Below are 23,697 nucleotides of genomic sequence, written 5' to 3' on the forward strand. Positions count from 1 at the left end.
TGATGATGATCCAGTGTGTCGGAAAGGAACGAAAACGAAAAACGAAACAAAACGATATGTCTGGGAGGGACGAAAACATAACCGAAACGTTATTTATTCATTTGTTTCGGAGTAAAACCGATATATATATATATATATATATATATATATATATATATATTACATATATTATCGGTTTTCGGTTCAAGGGGAAAGTCAGAAATTCGAAACAACCGACATCTGGCAGCGTCAGAATTAGCGCATATCTCAGGGGTCCGCATAAGCGCTTATATCACGCAGGCATAGTGCGAGTGATAGCCGGTCGAGCGCTCCACTAATGTAAGCCTGCCACTCGGTGCACCAGCAGATCGGCATTGTAGCAAAACCCGCGGTTTGCTCGCTAACAGCTTATCGTTTCGTTTTCTGCGGGTGCAACGCTTTCTTACCGAAGCTTCATCCTTCGTTTGTGTTGTGGGAACGCTGACGTGAACTGTGGACAAACAGGACGGATGCGCGAGCTCCGGCTGGGCGCCCTTGGGCGCGGCCGGCCGAGACGAGCTGTGGCCGTGGACCGCGGGACCAAGGCGTTTTTCCACACTGGCGCCCAACGTGGGGCCGCAGCTGTGTCCGCGACGGATCATGGTCATGGGGAAGGCTGGAGGCACCCGTTCCACGGCTAGTAGCGAATCCTACCCGGCCATGGTGCGTGATCATTTCCGCGGTGCGAGCTGTACTTCTGGTGTTCGATGACGTGCGATTCCGCCGGTTCCTCCTCCGTCGCCATCATCGAGCCTGGCGTGGGTCCTGGTCGTGGCGTGGTCTTCTATGCGCTGCTTCTACGCGCGGCATCGCCAGCGCAGGTGACATCATGCGCGCGATCGCGCCAACACCACCTCATGGCAACTCGGCACCTTTCGTCGTCCGTGCCGCCTGGTTCGAACGCCGTGTTGCCAGTGAATGCCGTCAACGCCATGGAGGTGAGTGCGGAAACGCTGACGTGAATAGTGGATAGGAGCCAACCGTGGACAAAGAAGAGGACGGACGCGCAAGCAGTGGTGCGAAAGACGCGCGAGCTGCCGCTGGGCGCCCTTGGGCGCCGCCGGCCGAGACTGGAGCTGTGGCCGTGGACCGCGGGACCAAGGCGTTTCCCCACAGTGTTTAAGTTAGTTTTATTGGAACAGCAGTCTCGATTTACGGCGAGTACATTTGGTGACGTGCTGCTTCTAAGATCATTGAGGAAAAGTATTACTATGTCTTCATCGTTACTATGATGCAAAAATTTTTGCATGTCAAGCAAAACCGTTATGAACCGTTACGGATCACTTTTTTTTCGTTCCGGAGCAGAACCAGGAACGGAACTTTTTTTCAGTGGAACGAAACTAGTACCAGTCAGTCAAATAAGTTTATTGAAAGGCCATGCGAGGTTGTGGGACGCGCAAGTGGTCCAGCCTAGGTGACGGCCAGGAGTTCTTGAGTCCTGACGGCTTCCTCGGCCCGCTGGACAGCCCATAGTTGATCGTCAATGGCAGAGCTGAGCAACAGCCTCCCAGCGTACGCGGAGGCGATCGCGAGAGGCTGCATCCCCATTATTGTTTGTTCTGCCTGGACGTTCCCATAGCATATGTTCCAGATTGGCTCTAGAACCACAGTTCTTGCAATTATATGTCTTGCAGATGTCTGGGTAAATAAGGTGTGATATCGCTGGGTTCGGATAAGTTCTGGTCTGTAACTGCCGCCATTCGACAGACTGCTTTTGCTGAGCTTTCGGTGAGGTTGTGGGAAAATGCACCTTTGCAATTTGTTGCGTTGTGTGATGTCATAAATCTGGTCATGCGATCCTCCCATTCCCACTCCTCTCCATCCTCGTTCTCGGGAGACGCTAAGGTGCCGGCCCTATTATCGGCCGTGATTCGGTCCGTCAGCTCTCGAGCCACGTTATGCGCCGTCTTATTATTATTGCTGTCTCCTGGCGAGGTGGAGGTGTGAGCGGGTGTCCATATTAAATAAACATTCCTTTCTTGACTTTCGGTGCCTGCCATCAGGATTCGTAGTGCCTCCGGAGAATTCAGCCCTTAGCGAAATTTCTTACTGCCGCCTCAGAGTCACTGACTATTACGTCGGCTTCGGTCTGTGATACTGCTAGCGCAATAGCTATCTCCTCCGCAGTCTCTATGCATGCTGTGCTTGCCGTAACGCATGTTTTGCACTTCTTTTCGTGATCAATTATGACGACTGTAAAGCCGCGCCTGTGCTTGTATCTAGCAGCGTCTACAAATACTGCGTCTTTACTATTCCCAAATTTCTTTTGCTGGTCCATTGCTCTCCTTTCTCTTCTACCTTTATGGTACACGGGGTGCATCATGTTCTTTGGTAAGGGGGAACGGTTCTCGTATCCCTGACACCATTCGGGATGTCCACTTTCGTTTCGGGTTGAGTATGGTACCGAATACCTAGTCTTTCTAGTACATGTCTTCCTGTCTTGGTCTTAGAAAGGCGTTTGTACTGCGCTATCCGCAGCGCTTCTATGAGCTCGTCCATTGTGTTGTGCAGGCCTAATTCTAATAGCCTGTCGGTACTAGTGCTGATTGGTAGTACTACGGCTTGTTTATAAATTTTCCTAATTAGGCATTCTAATTATTCTTTTCTGCAGCGTACAATCTAAGGTAGGGTACGGCGTATGCGATCCTGCTGATAACGAACGCCTGTACCAGTCTGATCATGTTTCCATCCTTCATCCCACTGTGTCTATTGACTATCCCATTGATCAACCTCATAACTTGAGATACTGTCCCTTCCAACTTCCTAATGGTGTCCCCATTGTTGCCTTTTGCTTCAATGAGCAGTCCCAAAACTCTTATTTTATGAACCTTAGGTATGGGTTCATCATCGGCAGTCTTCAATTGTATGTCCGTTTCTAGATTGTCTGCCGCCCTGTAGCTGTTTGGTTTACGGCCCCTGCGAGTCGGCCTGTACAATAATAATTCTGATTTTTCCGCCGAGCAAACCAATCCGTTTCCCTCTAGGTATTGTTCGACTATTTTAATCGCGCTTTGGAGTGTCTGTTCTACCTGCCCATCATTACCCTACCTTACCCACAACAGAATGCCATCGGCATATATAGTGTGGTAAAGGCCTTCAATTTCTTGTGGGTTCGCTGGTAATCCGATTAATGCCAGATTAAACAGCATCGGCGATATCACTCACCCCTGTGATGTGCCGGCGCTACCCACCTCAATCTCTTCCGAGACGAGGTCCCTCACGGTAATCTCGGCCTTTGTGCTGGTTAGGAAGTCACGAACATAATTTTATGTTCACCTTCCTAATCCTAGCTCTTCAAGGCTGCTCAGTATTGTCTGATATGTTACGCTATCAAAAGCTTTCTTTAAGTCTAAACCGAGGACGGCTCTAGTGGATCTGCCTGGGTTGTCTATGATTTCGTGTTTAAGTTGGAGCATGGCATCCTGCGTGCAAAGATTCCTTCTGAAACCCAGAACCGTGAAGGGATGCAGGTTTGTGTCCTCAAAAGGGTTGGTTAGTCTCGCTAGGACTGCATGCTCCATAAGCTTTCCAGCGCAAGATGTGAGACCTGGGTCTCAGATTCTACAGCTGTAAGCGCCTGCCTGGCTTACGTATTAAGATGACGTGTGCCGTCTTCCATTGTTGCGGTATTTTGCATGTTTTGCACTATTCATTCATATATTCTGTCAATTTTGCTATAGACTCATCAGTCTAGGTTCTTGAGTATCTTATTTGTGATTCTGTCTGGTGCGGGTGCTGATTTAGTGTTAAGTTTTCGGCGAGGCTGCCCTTACGTCTGCTTCAGTAATTTCCCTGTTAAGTTCGTTGCTGACTACTCCTGTATATTCTGGGTGTATAACCGGTCTAGCCTGAGAGATATATTTCTCTGTAACCTTCCGTAGAAAGTCTTGTTCTGAACCTCAATATGCATGAACTACCGTGTTAATATTTTGCTTGTATACCGCCTTAGTTTCTTCTGGGTGTAGCAGGTACCTCAGAAGGTTCCATGTCCTTGCTAGCCCTAATTGATTGTCCATGTTACTACACGTCTCCTCCCATTGCTGCTTACATAGTTGTTGTGCATGCTGATCTATATGTCTCTGTTTAATCTGGCTATCCTCTCTCTGATTGCCCGGTCGGTGTCTCTGATTCCTCTATCTCCTTTGTAGCCCTTCCTTAGCCTCCCACATGTGCAGGAGCCCACTGACTATGACTTCTAACTGTGCTTCTGGTGGAACTATTTGTGTAGCCTCAGTTACGTCTTTCGTTTACTGTTCAGTCCAATGTGCGATGTTTTTAATTTCCCCGCTGGTATCCTCTGTATTGTACCGGAATTTATCCCAGTCGGCAATCCCAGTCAACTAAAACCAGAACTAAAAACATTTCGTTCCAACACCGTGTCCCTGCCCGCCTTTTGAACGTCGCTATTGGAAATGACAAATAAAACTACAGCGTACTGGAAGTTACAGCTTCAGTGATATTGTGACCACAGATCAGGAAGAAATCGAAAGCAATATTTTTGTAACCTGTTTGGAAAGTATCTAGCATACATAATGCGGTCCTAAGGGCTGGGGGCCAGAGACCGCATTTTCTTAACTTTTGACTGGTTGCTCGGATGATCTCGTTTTGTCCTTGCAACGATGCGCGGATGTTCTCGTTTGAGTGTCCGGATAACGGCTCTGGCTTTTGACTCAAGGTCACCTGAAGGTCGTCGACAACGGGAGCTAAAATCATTTCATGCTTAATAGTTTTTACTATTGGTAACGTTGAAGTGGCTGTCCTAGGACGCTATGGTTTAAAAACTAGTTTTTTAGCAACAGAACGCGATTTCTCAAAATAAGATCAAGTAAAACCATGGCATAGCAGCACTGCATTGTTCCCACTCAGTTATTACAACATTCAATGATCATGTTTGTGGGACCAATTCATATTCCAACAGATGCAATTTAATTGAGGCTTAAGATACTTGGGGCTCTATAACGTAAAATGATTCCAAACTGTTTTGATTCCAAACTCCTGACGTCAAATTTACGTAACCACCGACGCAAGCATCGGGCGGTGGCTCGCAGCGTTGTCTAAACAACCCAATCAAACACTCTCCTCGTTTATAGGAGGTCACCTTTGTTCTCTTTCAAAAGCAATAACATTGTCTGCACTCAGCGGTTTTTCTTATCTAATTGGCTGACAAGAGGCGAGTAGCACGCTCTGGTGGAGAGCGTTTCGATGGGGCCGAGCCAGCACAGTGAAAATAGATAACCGCATGAAGAGGGTGGTGCCGGCGTCTCCGACTGGTCCGCTTCGCCTTACTTAGCTTGCGGTGGCTGGTCTAAAATCGCGGCGGCGTGCAACGGAAGGATAAGGACGCCGCTAAAACGGATCCTCAGCAAGGAAGAGTTGGCAGAGCGCTGTCGTATGCATGCCGAAAGGGCTCGATAACGTTCGACTGCCATGCAAGAAGGTTTATCATGCGCAAATAAATACATGTTCACCGGCACATGCGAGTGGCGAGGGCCTGAGCGATCGGCGGGTTGCCACATTCTTTTCCTTTCGGAACGGGGCAGTCTGTGGCTATTTAGAAAAAAAATTCAGTTTTTTTTGGGGGCATATGAATGCATTTTTTCGCGTACACGTCACTTTGACGTGGTGAGTGTTCGCGGTTTTGTGAGGTCGCGTGACAGATAGGCGAAGTGGGCGTGGCCAGAAAACATGGGACCAATAGCAGAGGGCTAATGGTGAAAAGGCGTCGGATCAGGAATGATTATTTTTCTTTTGTGAGGTTTATTCATGCATAATCAGTGTGTACACGTTATATCAGATGGGGAGCTATCGCAGTTTTCGTCACGTCGCGTGAGAGACAGGCGAAGTTGGGAGTGCCCCGAAAATGTTTGACCAATCGTGGAGGCTGATTGCAGAAATTGGAATCAATTTTACGTTATAGCGCCCTTGATACGGAATGTTCTGCCTTCAAATGCGTTACCGACGGCCCTCTAAGAGATATTTTGGGGGCAGATACTCCGAAAAAATCGTGTTTTTCTATATGCCTCAGGTTGTTCCATACTTCTTAAGAGAGCGGCTCTCTGACGTTACAATGGTGCGGGGCATATTCTTGGCTGGTCTGCTGAGTGCTTCCACAAGGTGAGACTTTTGATGTTCACGATCGTTACATGTAAATATTGTTCAGAACTAAACGCCCGAATGAAGGTAGAAAAGTTCTTCTGGGAACGGATTTATGTTCAACAGCAAGTTTTACTTCTCTTTACCAATGTTTTTCCTAATTTCGTGGCCTGTGCGTCAGGTGACGATTTTTTTATATTCAGAATATGCCCGACCGCACGAAAGAAATAATTGGTGTGTATTTGGGTATTTGGGAACAAACTGCTGAACCGAAGCTTAGGCACGCATTGTAAATAGCGATAGGGGAAGCTACTACCATCTGACACATAGTCGTTCAAAAGACGTCTTGATACGTATAGTTTAATAAACTATAAATACGTCTGAAAATGGCACTATAGACAGCCTGTAAAACACAAAAATTATGGAGTGCGTGCATTCAACAAGTAGTCAACAACGTTATAAACCAAGCTTCAAAAAATTATGTAGGTAGCCGATTTATCTTCCGTGGCCATAGTCAATGTAATCTATTTGTAATCTTTGTATGACTTGTGGTCGCGAAAGGAGAGTGTATAGAGAGCGGAGTGCTTTCTTTGGATCTTCTGGAGAGCGTACAGCATTGCGGGAACAATATAACACATATAACACATAGGGCAACTACAGTACTTTGTTGTTAGCGTTGTAGAACGAATACGATATAACAACAGAAGCACTCCTTTTATGGGATGATACACGTATAGAACGAATCCCGCCAAATTTTAGTGCGGGAGAACGAATCCGGCAGCGGACATAACCACGCACCTGCCGTCATCCCATGCCATCGTGCGGCTTTATGGGAGTTCTGTTTGTTCAATGTCCGGTAAATGACACAGGAAAAAGTACTTCATCATCATTATCATATATTGAACCCTTAAAGGCCCCTTCAGGGGCGTTACATAAGGGGGGGGGGGTATAGCAGTAAAAAAACAGCGGAAAGCATGACCAGCGTGAAGCGACATGACAATTTGCGTGGGTGTGATATCACAGACAACGTATGTACACAGAACGCTCGAAAAGTAGCATACTTATTACTTACATTCCTCACAAGTAACAATAGTAACAATAATATAAACATACATAAGCGTCACATACCCATATATAAAACGGTACAGATGCGTGGGGGGAGTATTAACGTGATTATGAGCAAAAATGTTGTGTTATAATTGTTTGAATTTTAGCGGATCACGCTCTTGTGGGAGTCCTTTTCGTTTTTGTGGGTGGTGTTCACTCACAAAAACCAAAGAAAAACCCATGCAAAGCTCATTCGGTTTCAGTTGATTGTTACTTTACCTATTGTGGTGCCAACGGTATGATACTGTTACCTGGGAAGACGTAGACGACAGGCTATATACAAGTACACTTACAAGTGAATGCGCTGCGCTTGACCAAAAAGCCCGCGCTAGCCTATATCATCGTCGTCGTGGCCTTCACGACACTTCGTCCTCGTAACTACTGGTCCGTAGCACTACCCCCGGCGGTAAAAGCGCCGTCCCGGTGCAACTAAAGGCCGGGCTCGGAAGCAGTGCAGTAGGACTTGAGCCTACTGACGTGCATGACATCGCTGGATCACTGTGTAGAGGGTTACGTAGAAGTGACGGAAGCAATTTTGTATGTCACTGCAGTCAACTGGTGCAGGTAGGGCCCCGTGTATAGGGAAAGCAGCTTCTCTGAAAGGCCGACATGACAAGAGCGTGACCACAGGAGCACGAGCGCACTAGGCGAAAACTGTGCGTCACGGTGGCAGGCGTTGTACCGACGCTGCTGAGTAGTTTGCAAGGCGGTCAGTCGAGTACGGGTGAGCTCGCGTGCATGGTCGGCCAGGGAGATGGTGTCGCGCGCATACTCGCTTGTTGAGGTCGTAGGAGAAATTGCAGTATCAAGGGGCAAGGTCGGTTCGGGACCGTACAATCGATAACATGGAGAAAATCCGGCGGTGTCGTGCCGACAAGAATTAGAGGCAAATGCTACGTGAGGAAGAGCAATGTCTCAGTCATTATGGTCCTTCGAAACGTACATGGACATCTGTGAGGGTACGGTTCAACCGTCTCGTCAGTCCATTTGTGTGCGGACAATATGAGGTGGTCAGCTTATGTTGAGTGCAGCAGGAGCGCACCATGTCGGCGATAACTTTCGTAAAGAAGTTATGACCACGATCAGTAAGCAGCTGTCACGGGGCGCCATGACGCAAAATAATGTCATGCAAGAGAAAGTCTGCGACGTCCGTGGCGCAACTGGTCGATAGAGCCTGTGTGATGTAGTGGGTGGCGTAATCAGTTGCAACGGCTACCCATTCGTTCCCAGAGGATGACGTGGGAGAGGGGCTGAGGAGATCTAATCTAACACGAAAGAACGGTTCCACAGGGATGATTATCGGCTGTAGAGGGCCAGCAGGAAGCACCTCAGGCGTTTCCCGACGCTGGCAGGAATCGCAGGCAGCAACATAGCGTCGGACGGAGCGGGCGAGACCGGGCCAATAGAAGCGGCGGCGTAGGCGGTCGTACGTTCGAGAGATCCCAAGGTGTCCTGCGGTGGGTTCACCATGAAGCTCAAAGAGCACAGTCCGTCGTAGATGTTTGAGCACGACAAGAAGAAGATCAGACCCGCCAGGCAGGAAGTTCCTTCGGTAGCGAATGCTACCCTGGAGGACATAGTGGCATAGGACATAGTGGAGGACATAGTGGTAGGTGAAGAGTGAAGACGCTCGATCAGTGCTCGCATAGATAGGTCCCGGCACTGTTCCTTGGCGATGTTAGCGAAGGCAGACACAGAGAATATGCCGTTGGTGGGACTACGGTTGGCGTCGTCAGGCTCGTCGACCGGGTAGCGAGACAATCAGCGTCCTTGTGGAGACGGCCAGATTTGTAGACGACCGAATACGATGCTTGTAGGCGTAACGCCCAGCGACCAAGTCGTCCTGTAGGACCTTTCAGGGAGCACAATCAGCAAAGCGCGTGATGGTCTGTGCCGACTGAAAAGGGTCGGTCATATAAGTATGGACGGAACTCATCCTTAGAGGTGCTCGAGCTGCGACGCGAATGTTGGAGAGAGTACGATAACGTCGTCCAAGTAGCAGAGGCATGCGGACAATTTGAAGCCATGAAGAAGGGAGTCCATCATGCGCTCAAATGTGGCTGGAGCGTTACATAGACCGAATGGCATCACTTTGAATTGATAATGACCGTCGGGTGTTACAAAGGGGGTCTTCTCACGGTATCGATTGTACAGGGTAAACTGCCAGTAGCAGGAGCGAGGGTCAATAGAAGAGAAATAGCGAGCACCGCGGAGGCGTTCAAGGGCGTCATCAGTGCGATGTAGGGGAAACACGTCCTTTTTAGTAACCCTGTTTAGGTGCCGATAATCCACGCAAGATCGCCATGAGCCATGTTTCTTTTTCACCAGGACAACCGGTGACGCCCATGGACTACACGGCGGTTCAATAATGTTCTTGGCAAGCACTTCGCAAACTTCTGCCTGAATAACTTGACGCTTAGCAGGCGACATTCGATACGGGCGGCGATGAATTCAACGGGAATCGCCTGTATTTATGCGATGTCGAACAACTGTTGTTGGAGCCAAAGGGCGATCGATAAAGTAAACATGTATCGCAGTATGAAAACGGAATGCGGTACAGCTCAGGTCGGGCGCAATCATTTTCTATAAGTTGGCGAAGGTACAAGTTGCAAAATGTAATGGCACGGTAGTGTCGGTTATACTGTCTTCTACTACAAAAGATGCGATTGAGTGATCTTCGAAGGAATAAAGCTGGGCCAGAAACATCCCGCGAGGCAACATTTGTGTCGTAAAGTCAAAATTGACCACGGGCAGGCAGACGCAATTCGCCATAACAGATAAAACGGCATGAGGTACTATTATACCGGTGCAAGGAGAACGTCTTGCATGGGAGTCGCGATGTAGTGATCGTCGGGCACTGGTGATGATGACACCAAGTCAAAGTAAGTCAGTGCCGAAGTTGGCAAGCGAACGAAGTCTACGGCACTCAGGCGACTGAGTGGTGGCTCAGTGGGCTCCAGAACAGGCACCACAAAGCGGAGGGTACTGGCCAAATAGTCTATGAGAGCAGAATGCGCGGAGAGGAAGTCTAGGCCGAGAATGATGTCGCGGGGAGAGTGGGTGATGACGGTGAAGAGAACGATAGCGGAGCGATCGACGAAGGAGACTCGGGCAGTACACATACCAATTATGGGAGCTGTTCCGCCGTCTGCGACACGGACAACAGGCGTCGTGGCGGGTGTTATTTTCTTTAGGTGGTTACGAAGGGTCAGCACTCATGACACATAAATACGCCCCAGTGTCAATAAGAACAGACACAAGAACGCCGTCGACTTGCACTTCTAGAAGGTTCATATGAGTGGGCAGCGTCAGTGCAGGACTTGGTGGCGTAGACAGCAATGCAGCGTCCCCTCGAGGAGCTGCATCCTCTAGTTTTCCGGCGGGGAGCGGCTGTATGGAGTTGGGGAATATGAGCGACGGGGCTGGGGCGAACGAGATTGTCGGCGTTGGGGCGACGGCGACCGTGAATATGGGCGTTTCGGTTCAGGAGATCCAGTGGCGGCATTACCGGAACGTGCGGCATAGGGACGAGAAGGGCCGGTTGGGTGAAAGTAGCCAGTATAGGGGTGCTACGCCCGCGAACTCCAGCGACTGCGACAGTGGCAAGAAATTTGCCTGATTCGACGACAGAGAAAACAGATGGGCTTTTCATCAACAGTGCGCCATTCCGACGGGTTACGGAAACGTCATGGGGGAAAAGATGTAGGACAGGGGGAAAAAATCCGGGCGGGCGTCAGGGCGATAGGCCGAGTAGACGGAGTGAAGAACCATGTTGGCGCACTGCTGGCGGACAACTGCGTGAATCAGGGAAACCGTGACAGCCGGTGTGCTCGAGGAGCGGGGAATCAAAGGCAGCCGTATAGGCAGCCTTAAGCTCACGCCGGACGATCCGGGTAACATCGACAGTGTTGTTGGCACGAGGCGCGTCAGCAGAGGAAGATGTAGGCGCGGTGTCTGGTAGACGGGCGAACTGTTGGTCGATTCATCGGCTTTTTGAGAGCTCCAGGCGGCGGCACTCTTTGATTACTGCGTCCACCGTCGCCACGTTGTTGAAGACGAGCAAGTGGAAGGCGGCATCAGCGATACCTTTGAGAATATGAGACACATTGCCTTGCTCAGTCATGTGTGCGTGAGCTTTGTGGCACAGACCCAAGACGTCTTGGATGTAAGTACGTGACGTAAAGCTCTGTTGCCACCTGCACGCGGCTGGATAACGTCTTCTTCGCGGCAAGTTGGTGGCCGTAAGGGTTGCCAAGCAAGTCTCTCACCTTTTGTTTAAGCGTTTCCCAACTGGTCAGCTCATCTTCGTATGCCCTAAACTATACTGGAGCTGTTCAAACGAGGTAAAATACTACGTTGGCGAGCATGCTAGTAGGTTCCCACCGGTTATTCATGCTGACGCGTTCGTACAGGCTGATCCAGTCCTCATGTCATTCCCATCTTTCACCAAGAATACGCCAGGATCCTGGGAAACGGCGCTCGCGATGTAGGTCGTCGGAGTGGTAGCAGGTGTCGGGGCTGGTTGAGTCGTGCTGTCGTCTCCGGGAGCCATGATGGAAAGCTCGACATACCGTCCACTGCGAAGCTTCGTTAGGAGGACAGGGAGCGTCCACCTCCATCAAATATGTTACGTGGGACAGCGCAGAAGCCGAACTATATACAGGTATATTTGCAAGTGAATGCACTGCGCATGGCCACAAAGCAGCAGCCCGCGCTAGCCTCCAAACGTCGTCGTCGTCGCCTTAACAACACTTCGTCCTCGTAACTAATGGTCTGCTAGCACTACCCCCGGCGGTAAAAGCGCCGACCTGGTGCAACTAAGGCCGGGCTCGGAAGCAGTGCGGCGTCCAATCGTCGTCGTCATCTTCGAAACACTGGCACCTTCGTCCTCGTACCTACTATTCCGTAGCAATATTGTGAGAACTAAAACATATTCGTATACTACTTGTTTGCTAATTGATAGTATGGCTACTTCATGGGTATTTCCTGCAATATACAAACTGAAAGCATAATTGAATATTACTCATCAACGCTCAACGTTATGGGCTCAAAGAGCTACTGGGTAAAGTTATTGCTACGAATTATAGTACACCACTAAATACCTGTTTTAACCGCAGCATACCACCGAGTTTTCGTTCGAATGAGCGATCTAATGAAGACTCATTAAATTGATAAAGCGAATGCACCGGCCCAAAGTAAAGGGGTGCAAATGATGCCTGGGCGGGATTTTTTGAGCGCGTGTACACTTGTATATATGAACAGGATCGGACGGACTATTTCGAGTTTGTTGCACAAAGTGCGGGGAGCGTTAGTGTTTGCGGGTCCCAGTTGACATGTACATTGAGCAACAGCTGCCGAATATCAGGGCAGAAAATTACGCCACACCTCGCACGAAGCACTAATCACCTTGCACTACACGTAACAGGAAGCGCAGTGCTAGTAGACAGCAGTGTAGAAACACACAAGACAAGAAAAAAAAAGCCACCATGGGAATGCGCCTGTCCTAGCGCCGTCTGGCAGACTCTGTAGTTATCTCCCCACCTGTAAGGCGGGGTTGCACCAAGTGCCATAGATACCACGTACGACCAAAAAAGATGGTCAGTGCGACTGCGAGGTATCTGCCCTCATGTAGCGGAAATGCGAAATTCCGCACGTCTTGAATTTCTCGCTTTATTTGTTTGAGAGCCATCAGTCACACACAGTCAGAAAGGCGGCACCATCACTATGTTGCAGTGCAAGACCCGAACGCGTTGATCTCTGGCTAGGGCATGCAAGGATGGCTAAATAATGAGGGTGAAAGTAATTCCTACGAATAATTGTGGAAAGCCAAATACGATGCGGACACTGTCCCCAGGTTATACAGTCCGTTATCCTTTCGTCTATCACCCGCCGTGGTTGCTCAGTGGCTATGGTGTTGGGCTGCTGAGCACGAGGTCGCGGGATCGAATCCCGGCCACGGCGGCCGCATTTCGATGGGGGCGAAATGCGAAAACACCCGTGTACTTAGATTTAGGTGCACGTTAAAGAACCCCAGGTGGTCCAAATTTCCGGAGTCCCCCACTACGGCGTGCCTCATAATCAGAACTGGTTTTGGCACGTAAAACCCCATAATCTAATCTATCCTTTCGTCTATCGAAACAAGAAGACCACGTGCAGACCGCGACACCGTATAGGCTGTGATGATATCTCGAGTCAGAAAAAAACAGCCTCTGTATCATTCTTCCAAGTACCGAGGACGCCTTGTGCTGACAAAGTAGTGCTGACAAACGTGCAGTACGATATGCAGCTACCTGGCTGTACAGAAACACGACGACGCAGCGCATGCACTTCCATTCAGCGGTGTAAGCGCACCTGCGTTTTCAACGCGTTCGAAGCGCCAGGTCAAGGTTGATCAACTGTACGTAATACACACGCTAAGCTAGACAAAGAGCATGCATCTTGAAGGTCGAGGGCATCAAGGTTTTTGGGAAACAGAAAAGGGAAGGTGCAGCTCCATATTAACAGTTCGATGATGAGAGATGGCTCATGAGAGGGTGAATTGTCCAATGTATCCAAACAGAATTCTTGAGAGCTTGGCCCTAACTGATTGCGAAAAGCCGTTTCGGCACGTTTTAAATGCGAAGCTTTTCTTGGCGAACATTTGCTGCTTTGACAGTATCTATATATCTATCCATCTATCTAGCTATCTGTATCTCAGTTAGCTATCCAGTTAGCTATCTATTAGCTAGTTAGTTAGCTAGTTAGCTATCTGTATCTCTATCTAGTATCTCAGTTATGGGCTTTATACATTTCTTTAACTCTAGTGCCTTCCAGGATTTTAACATAAAGCTGCGACCGTGCCTTCTTACGTCTATTTTCTTATCACTAGATCTAACATAACTAACGAAAATAACTAAAACGCTCTTCTGACACTGCTTTTTCCGTGGGTTACAATAAAGAAAAGCAGGTTTTGTATAAAATGCGAAAATATATGCCGGTATGATACCAACAGTGCGTTTAGAAGACGTGCTCCATTACGCACGATCAAACCGAGGACAACATGGTTTCGGAGCAACAATTTCTAGGCAGAACTGTTTCTACGCCTTTTTGATATAAATATCGGGTTATCTGGTTAAAAGCGAATCCCCTAACGACTACCATACTCTCAAGTGGTGACGGTCAAAACACAGTAGCAAAACTGTGAATGACGAAACTAACTCTTGATTGGGCGAACCTGTGCCCAGAAAAACAGGCTACACGCAAATCACAACGATAGGGGCGAACACAGTCGACGATCGTCGAAATCTCATCTGCTAGTCAAGCGCGTCGGTTTTTATACATGAGTCATCGAAGGTTCCAGAGTAATCGCTGGTGCCCGCGTGTCTTCCAGAAAATACTACACGGTTCGCGTCGCGCATACAACCAGATTACACAAGGCTCGGTGATAACAGACAGGGGACAGAACCATCAATAAGATTCGAGAAACTTCCGATACATGCAGGCGCGTCCGACGCTGAGCGATAAAATTTGTTAGGCGGTGAAACGCCGTCACCAGAGACAAGTACACGTGTCAATACCATAGAGAAGGGAATTCAACAAGAGTGGACACTCCCATAGAGCCCAGCTGCCGAATTGACTGCCGCGCGCCAGGCGGTCGTTATCAATACCTGAACCACACCTCCGGTTTCGGTTTCGGACGCGCGAGCTTTGAACGCAAGCTGGCACACGTTACGAGGTGCTGCGCCCATCGGCTTTCTTTTCTTTTTATTGCTCAACTGCGTGTGGTATTTGCGCGGAATCGTTTTATAATTTGGCGAAAATTATTGCGAATGATCTTAACAAGCGCCATCAAATCCGTGCCACGTGCAATTTCACTACGTAGACGCAAGACGCCTTGTCAAATGAGGAAATGTTTATTTTGCTCTATATAAACGAGAGATGGATCACTCACGAGTGAGCCGGATCTTGTGAGCGTCTCTTTTTAAAGAGCGAGTGAGCCGTGGTTCAGTAAAAGTGAGCGGCGGTTCTTTTGGAGAAAGGGAGCCGGTTCTCGTTCAGTGAGCCGTGCCGAAGCGTTCCGTCTGAGCCGGGTCTTCTGCTCAGTGCGACTTCCGCGCCATCTATTAGGGTTACGAGAAAGTAACTGCCCTCCCGCTCTTCCTCGCAAAAGTCGCCTTCACCCCTTCGCCTTCGGCTATCTTTTGAGCCGCTTTTTTCAAGAGCGAGGGAGCCGTGGTTCTGTGCACGTTGGTTCTGTGAGCGGCGGTTCTTTCGGAGAGAAGAAGCCGGCTCTCTCTCGTTTAGTGAGCCATGAGAACCGTTCCTAGAGAGCGCTCAAAAGCGAACCGGATCTTTTGAGCCGCTCTTTTGAAGAGCGAGGGAGCCGTGGTTCAGTAAGTGAGCGGCCGTTCTTTTGGAGAGAGGAAGCCAGCTCTCTGTCTCGTTCAGTGAGCCGTGCCGAACCGTTCCGTCAGAGCCGGGTCTTCTGCTGGGTTTTGAGGTTTCGTTTTCTGACCAACGAGTAGTGGTGGACGTGGGCAGACTCGCGCTACTCGTACTCGCTTGCAGTGTGTGGTGTGCGCATCAGTCCCTTTGGCTTTTTGTGCGTCCTATGGTGTGGCACCCGATGCCAATGAAGGGACAAGTAAAGTAGCCTTAATTGGCAAAGGATGGTATGGTTCGTTGCCTGCTGCTGTTCGAACGATGTCTCACGACTCTCACCGATCGCACATCGTGCGCTGGTGCAAAAACACTTCGAAGATGGTCTTCCGTATCTTTAAAGACAGCAGGTCCACGTACACTTTACGTCCTGATCTTTATTTCTGCTAATTAGTGTAGTCATGAAAATGTCGCCCATGGCATCCACTTCTGTGCATTTTCTGAGGCTGTATCATTAGCACGTCATAAAAACGAGGCCAATGATCTATTGTGCTGTAATAGAACTTCATTTCTTTTTTTTTTGTTTTTGTCCTGGTACATAATGGCATGATCGCCAGTTTCGCGCGTGCGCTCAAGAGAAGAAAAAAAAACGAAAAAAATTTTAAAAACAAAAGGTACGTGCGGTAGTTTTGTGGATCTTTTGTATGATTTTTGTATTGTAGCTCCAGAAATGATTTCTACATTCATTTTGCATGGCGTTACTGCTCACTCATATTATAGTGAGCGTGCGTATGTGAATATATTAATAAAGTTGAAAGATACTGTACAATCATCTTGTGTGCTTATTTTGACGACAGTTGATTTTAGTTACCACAAAAACAGACAAGCCCATGATGAAGATGAAGTTACATATTTTTTTCTGAAAAAAAGTATGTCAGATTCTGCCCGTTATAGCATCGTAAGCAATTTATCCCCACTATCATAAAAGAAAGTTTCATTACAACTAAAAATTAACGCTTTTAATTTTTAATATATGTAAAAATATTCTCTAAACATAGTGAAAATACCAATATATTCAATTATGCATATATCATTTTTTCAAAGCCAAATAACTATATAATATGCATAACACAGGTTACACATTTAAGTGAACCGGTGAGCCGTTCAATGAACCGGTTCATTTCAGTGAGCTGAGCCGTTCGAAGCCGCTCACTGAAGTGAGCCGTTTTGCCCATCTCTAATATAAATACTCGGTCCGGGCTTTTTTTTTGCATTCATCCAACGTTGTGGCCCCAGGTAAGCAGTAGTTTTCGTACGAAGCTCCATCGGACGGTATAAGCTGAAAAAAGTAAATTACAAGCATGAGTCATTTTCGTATTCACACATAGGAATACAGCGTGTAGAGGCGAAACGTGCGAAAGCTGCGAATAGGCGGCACTACATACAAAAGCAATTCGCTTTTACATACATGGCGTAGAAAATATCCGACTCATCCCAAACAATATCATAAAATATGAAAACATCTGATTTCCGAGCGTTCCCCGATTCGCGGGCATTATTTCCTGCATTTTAATAGCACAAATACACGCGCGACTTGGCGTTTCCAAAGCTTGGCCTCCGGCGACGCGATGGTGCGCTACGTACACAGATGGACGCAACAGCGGCTCCCAGCCGGACAATGATAGACGTTCGCAGAATGCCTTCTACTCGCACTCAAGACAAATGCGTGGGTGCAAGTGCCCGTTTTCAGTTCTTTAGAAGACGGAATTTCCGAATTACAAGTTTCTGATATGTTCTTCGGCGTTATGTTTTGCGCGTTCTGCCGGCGCAAGCAATGCACTCCCATGTTATCACTCTTAGCAATCGTTAATCGAGTTTTCGACAAGCTCGAGTACCGAAAGAAGGTATATGTTGTTGCGGGGCCACAAAATGCGTCATAAGCTTGTCCCACTACGATTCATTATACACGCCAAACTAACTTTGTCACCATGGCCGTGCTGCTTATCGCTAACTGTGGCACAGCGCCCTGTGCGGCCAGCGTGCCTCAAAAGTAGCGAAATAAGTTACAATAATCCGCTAGGAAGCGTCCGAAGCATGTCCCGGCATGATTCATTCACTCAAATTAACAGTGCCAGGACGGCCGAGCTGTTTCTCGCCAACTGCGTCATAAGTCTCGGTCCTGTGCCGTAAGCAAAATTGCGTCGCAGACTGTGAAGCAAACTTTCTCACCTTGCTGTAGTCCAATAGTGCAGTGGTGCGATGTCTGAGTGCAGAAGGAACGGAAGAATGCGCCGTAATCCCCATAAACCAGGGTACATTTAAAAAAAAGGAGACAGACGGGTCGCCGAGCAGGCGAGTGCTCACACGCGCAGCCGTCTTCGCCCGCTTCGGTGGCATTTCTGGCGCATGACGCATGCATCTGGCGCATCATTGGCCTGTCGCTAAGTAGCGCAAAAAAAATGAATCCTAAAGTATAAGTTCATTTATAGGCAAAACTTTTTATTTTTCGTGACAAAGAATTTAAAGGAATAAAACAATGTCTCTTAAACTAATTTCAATTTTTTTTCGACGCTCGCGGCAGCTATCGGGCGGTGTCAATACTAGCGTGACGTGTTTCCTGTTGCCAGTGTTCGCCGAGTGTCCCCTCTTGTTGAATTTCTTTCTCTACGTCAATACTGTATGGGCACTTTCATGCAAACGATGTTTGAGTGACACAAGCTAGTTTGTGCGGCCGATCCCGGAGATAATCGGGTCTGAAATCATGCGTCACTGTTGGCCACGTTGTATACACACGTATATACATACACGCGTAAATGTAAAATTTTACGACGGTCGCATTCGAACTCAGTACCGCTAGCACGAAATCCGGATACTACAACCAATACGCCACGGACACATTCGTTGACAGGCGGAATAGGACATCCCTAAGAATTTCGAACGGGCAAGGCACCACTCTGAGGTTGAGTACTCATCATTAAGTAAATTCAATTAAGTCTGCAAAATTACATTTAGTCTAACTGATGAACGCTAGTAATCGAACACTTGCAAAGGGGCATTGAAATTGAGTGCTCTGCAGGCTGAATGCAACAAGCGAGGTGATGCTAAACCGAAAGTTTCGCCTGTCCACTTCGTTCATAGAGCTAACACGCTGGTCATATGGAATGGCAGTATGCATTATTCCGCAAAGTGCATAACCGCTTCGTATTTCACATTGCGCAGCACGGTGTCGTCAATCGTCAATTCTCACGCAGCGACGTTCTACATCGACATCGTCTCGCCATACGTCGACATGAGCGAGAGTACAGCGGTGAACGTGATGCGCCTTCTGGGTAAGGAGAATAAGTCTTCGCGTGCGTTTTTATGCGCCTTCAGGGTTTTGTTATTTATTCAACAACCACCACCACCCACCGTCAACATTTAGCAGCATGAAAAAACATAAGTGCTGACTCCACATAGCAATGCTAAGGTCTCTTGCGCCATATGTTGTGCGTAGGTGAAATAGTGTGGAATAAATTTCTGAAGTTGTATTGTACTTGGTACAGTGCACTGTAAGAACATGTGTGAAAAGGTCTTTTTTTTTGTGAATTAGCTTTTTTAACAATGTATATTATTTAGGTGTGAGTTCTATTCTATTCCATTCGAAGTTTCGAACACGAATCCAATATTACGCACTAACTATACGTATACGAATAGAAATTATTCGGTAATTTTCAATAATTGAACCTAACCACACAATTCCCAACAAGCGCCTATTAATGTCTGCAGCTCTCCATCTGCAAAAAAAAGGAAAATATCACAAATTTTTGAAGTGAGACAACGGCAAACTTTTTCGAAGCAATAGAGAAACAAATAGGTTATGCAAGCCATGTTTTCGAATTCGCGGCGGAAACAAGCATGAAAATTGTTGCCTGTTGCTCGTAGTCTCTCAGTTCGTGTTACAATTGCGGGATTGTAGGTGACAATACCACGATATGACTATGAAAAACGCCTTAGTAGGGAACTCCGGATTAGTTATGACCTCCAGGGATATCTTAACGTGCACGCAAATGTAAAAACACGAGCATTTTGGCATCTCGCCCTTATAGAAAAGGCAGGCGCCGCGGTCGGCCTGGAACTCGCTTTCTCGTGCTTAGCTCGTTTGCTTTTGCTCTTTTTATTGCGATAGCAATTATATGGTCACTTCAACCAGATTTCTGCCGTCGCCGTCGCCGTGAGGTTCCGTATAAAGTCAAAGCGCGATAAAATCGTCGCCGCGCGCCGTATGCGCGAATGAAAGCGCGCGCGGGACGCGCGCTATCACGGAGGGCGAACGCACGGCGGAAAGCAAACGCGACCGTCGCGCGAAAGGTCTCGGGGGTATGGGAGGGAGAGAGGCGCGGCGACGCTGTGCTGCAGCACGAAATGCTTATCTTGCAACAGGTCGCAAGGGGAACTGGCCACTCAATCTCCCACTCCAAGGCAAGAAAGCGGGAAGGCAGCGCGGGAGGGAGGGGGGGGGGGCGCTTCTACTCTGCCAACAACTGCGTTTGTACTTTGCCCCGCTGCGGCGGTCGCCCGCACCGTCTCTTAAAAGCGATCTCCACACGGCTCTGACCTTTTGTATGCGCCGTGCATTCGCCGCGCAGTTTCTGTTGAAGCGATAGACCGAACGAACCTTCACCCGCTGCGGCGGCTTCGCTTGCTGCCAGCGTTTTGACAGTCGTTGTCTGCGGTCATTCAGTGTGATCTATTCATGTTTGCTTGTGCGCGCTGAAACCACGCGTGTTAATTCAGTTAGTAAGCGAATGCGTCCAAGTTTATGCAGCCGATAAAACTACTATCCCTACTCCGAATAGCTCTCTACCAATTTGCTATCGCAATTGATGCTTCGCTTTTCGGGCGAAGCTGCGACAATCTTTATTGCAATAGCATATACGGGCACTCCAAGCAAATTTCCACCTTCCACCGTCGCCATGAAGTTCCGTGTAAAGGTAAAGTGCGGTAAGATTGTGGTCACGCACCGTATGCTGCAGGTGCGAGCGAAAGTATGCGAGGGTGAGCCGAAAGCAATGGTGGCTTCATCTCGCGCGCGCAAGGGTTCAAGGCGTGGAGGAAGCGCACCGTCTTTGATCGCGCAAAAGGCAGCAGGGGTGTAAGGGGGGGGGAAGGGAAGCGTTCAACTTCGGTCGCGGCTTCGCATGGCGCGGGTCAGCCTGGCCCGCGCCCTATATTTAAAATAATATTCCGTGGGTACAGTGTCTACAATTCCCGAGGGCTGATGGCTTCGTGTGTAATTTGTTCTTGCCGCGTAATTCCTGTTGAAGCGAGAGCTAGCAAGAAGGGCAATTCGCTCGCTGCTGCTGCCGCTCTTTTGGACGCGAGCTTTCTGACAGCGAGTGTCCGCGGTAGTCTAGTGAGATGTGTTCATGTTTGTCTGCGCGCGCGCAACACCATGCTTGTTAATTTAGTTAGTAAGCGAAGTGTTTACGAATTTATTCGGCCGATGAAACTACGATCCTTACTTAGTATAGGTGTCTAATAATCTGCCGTCGAAACTGATGCTTCGGCAAGGTCGCTACCTGGGCTAGGCCTCGTGTTTTTTCTCGCTGCTTGACTGCTTCTATGATGATTCACCTTAAGGGCTAGCAACGCCATTTTTTCAGCAGCGACTTATGTTGCGCCATTGGAAAGCTAGTCGTACAGCAGCGTAACCTAACTTAACATAGCTTTCGCAACAGTGCTGTAAAGATGCTGAGTCTATTGGCGCATTTTCTTTTTATAATTTGTGATCCTCTGTTTAATCTTATCCGTTGTCGCTGATGGTTGTTTTCTGCACTAGTCAGTACAGACACAATTAATTGAATACTGAAATCAATATTCCTTCTGTACTTATATTCGTGTGCGTATGACTAATCAATATTCGATATTTACTACTCGTATTCGATTCGAATTCGCTAAAGTTGATATTTGTCCACTTCTATTATTATTATTTAGTCATATGGTACTCTTTCTTTCAACAATACTGTGTAGCACTATGTCGCATACTGCGTTTTTTGTAGGTTGTAGAATCGTGAATTATGATTTTCTTAGTATTTACGTTATCCTTTTGAAATGTGTTGTTTCAAGTTATATATTCACATTGTGCCCCCCTGCTATGTCCAGCTCCTATGTGCTCGACAAAAAAAAAAAAAAACTAAGAAAGAAAGCAGTATTCACGATAGATAAATCAATATGTAGTACGTGACACGAAACAACCAGGGCTGATAACATCCGTTGTAAAGTGGAATTTTAAGATACCGTAGGCTTCAGTGCTGTATTTATATTCTATACGCACTCATTCGCACTACCGCTGGCTCTACTATGTTTCGCTGCCAATCGCAATGGCAGCTATTACTGAAGTAGCTAAACGGCATACATCTGCTGAGTTTTCGTGTGGTTCACATTTTTTTACCCTAGCGACAGCCTACTGCGGAGATGTGCACTAAATGAAATTCTTCGAGATCAAAAACATGTATTTCGTTTAGCTGCATATTCGTCGGTGTATGAATGCACTGAAGAAAGTTTAAATCACAGTGTCTAAGTGTGTATAAATACAATGATAGTCTGCGGTTCCTATTGCAAGACATGTTCAAACAGAGAACCCTGCTGACGAACCCTTTCGAACTAGCAAAGAGTTCTTTTACAGCCACTTCTGTGCGGCGGTAACTGTTCTGAGACCACCCGGTCCTTTAGTTATAAATAAAAGCTACGTTTTCTGCAACCTAAGTCGGCCACCTGATTATCCGGTCCTGGAAATACGGGGAAGTAAAAACGAAGGATATGACTCGAAGTGAAGGTATGCAAAAATCAGGAGCAAAATGCACAAACATTTTCGTTTCTCACTTATACCAAGACCAGAATTACGATTTTCTAGGGATCGTTTTCCGAACCATGGTAATGTAGTATCTTCTTCGGAATACGGGTGTGGAATTATGGCATACAGAAGCCGCAGAATAACTCGATTCCGTCGATATAATGGAGAAAGGCTTTTAATAGCACTGATACGGGCCATGCAGACCCTGGTAACAGGCGAGAGTCCCCGTTTTCTCCTCTCGTGCTCGCCGACGCTTCTTCTCTTCTTGTTCCGCCGGCGCTTCCAGTGAAAACAACATTCCCGGCCACGCAGTGAAATTAATCACGTAGTTCAAGCGGGTATAGCTTTTGGATAGGCCTCGTTATAATAAGACCTCCTTGTTGTTTCCACTTGCATGAACGGACATGACCGTCTGAACTTCTGAATACTTCAATCACCCTCGCGAGTTTCCATAGTTGACGGGGTGAAGTCTCGGAATGCACGATAACAACGTCGCCTTCCTTGAAGTCCGTAGCTGGTTGATTGGCCGCGAAATGAGCAGATCGTTGTTGCAGTAGATATTCTTTTCGCCATCGCTTCCAGAAGTTTTCGGTTAGAAGCTTTCTGTAGGCATTTCGACGAATGGCATCTGCTCGCCTCGAATTACTGTCAACTTCAACGGTATCGTAGGGTATAGCAGTTAGTCGTCGTCCAAGCAACAGGTCGGCTGGACTCAGTGTGCACGGTTCTCCTTCGTCTGTCTCGACAAAAGTTAGAGGTCTGGAGTTGATTACTGCTTCGACCTCTGTCAGCACTGTCGTGATTTCTTCGAAATTGAGACAGGCTCTGCCAAGAATTTTACGCAGAGAAGTCTTCACAGATCGGACCAGCCGTTCCCACCATCCGCCCCACCAAGGAGCATTCGGCACTATAAACTTCCACGAGATACCGTTAGAGGTGAGGTGGTTCGTCACGTCCTTTGCCGTGAACATGTTAAAGAGTCCCTTTAAATCTGCTGACGCTTTTTGAAATGTCCTTGCATTGACAGAATAGATAACGCAGGGTAGTCCTCTTCGGCCGACAAATCGCCGCAAGCACAATATGAATAATTCGGACGTCATACTTGAAACGAGTTCGAGGTGGATTGCTCGCGACACGGCACACGTGAAAAGGGTAACGTAGCACTTGGCGTCACCGTCTTGCGCGTGCTAGGAGAGGTCCAGCGAAGTCAACACCAACAACTTCGAAAGGGTTTGTCGGCACCAAAATTGTGGAATTATGGCATACAGAAGCCGCAGAATAACTCGATT

At 47.8% G+C, this 23,697-nt stretch overlaps 1 protein-coding gene across 1 annotated transcript in view; it reads left to right on the forward strand.

The window, feature by feature from the left end:
• The window catches only part of LOC119454256 (sodium-coupled monocarboxylate transporter 1-like), a 106,801-nt gene that overhangs the window by 77,596 nt on the left and 5,508 nt on the right, over window positions 1-23,697 (forward strand). The window contains exons 9-10 of the mRNA XM_037716231.2: window positions 6,044-6,132; window positions 18,796-18,905. Coding sequence (XP_037572159.1) covers window positions 6,044-6,132; window positions 18,796-18,905 — 199 coding nt within the window. The remainder of the gene's footprint in view (window positions 1-6,043; window positions 6,133-18,795; window positions 18,906-23,697) is intronic.

Source organism: Dermacentor silvarum, chromosome 5 (assembly GCF_013339745.2).
Source record: "Dermacentor silvarum isolate Dsil-2018 chromosome 5, BIME_Dsil_1.4, whole genome shotgun sequence".
NCBI classification, from domain to species: Eukaryota; Metazoa; Arthropoda; class Arachnida; order Ixodida; family Ixodidae; genus Dermacentor; species Dermacentor silvarum.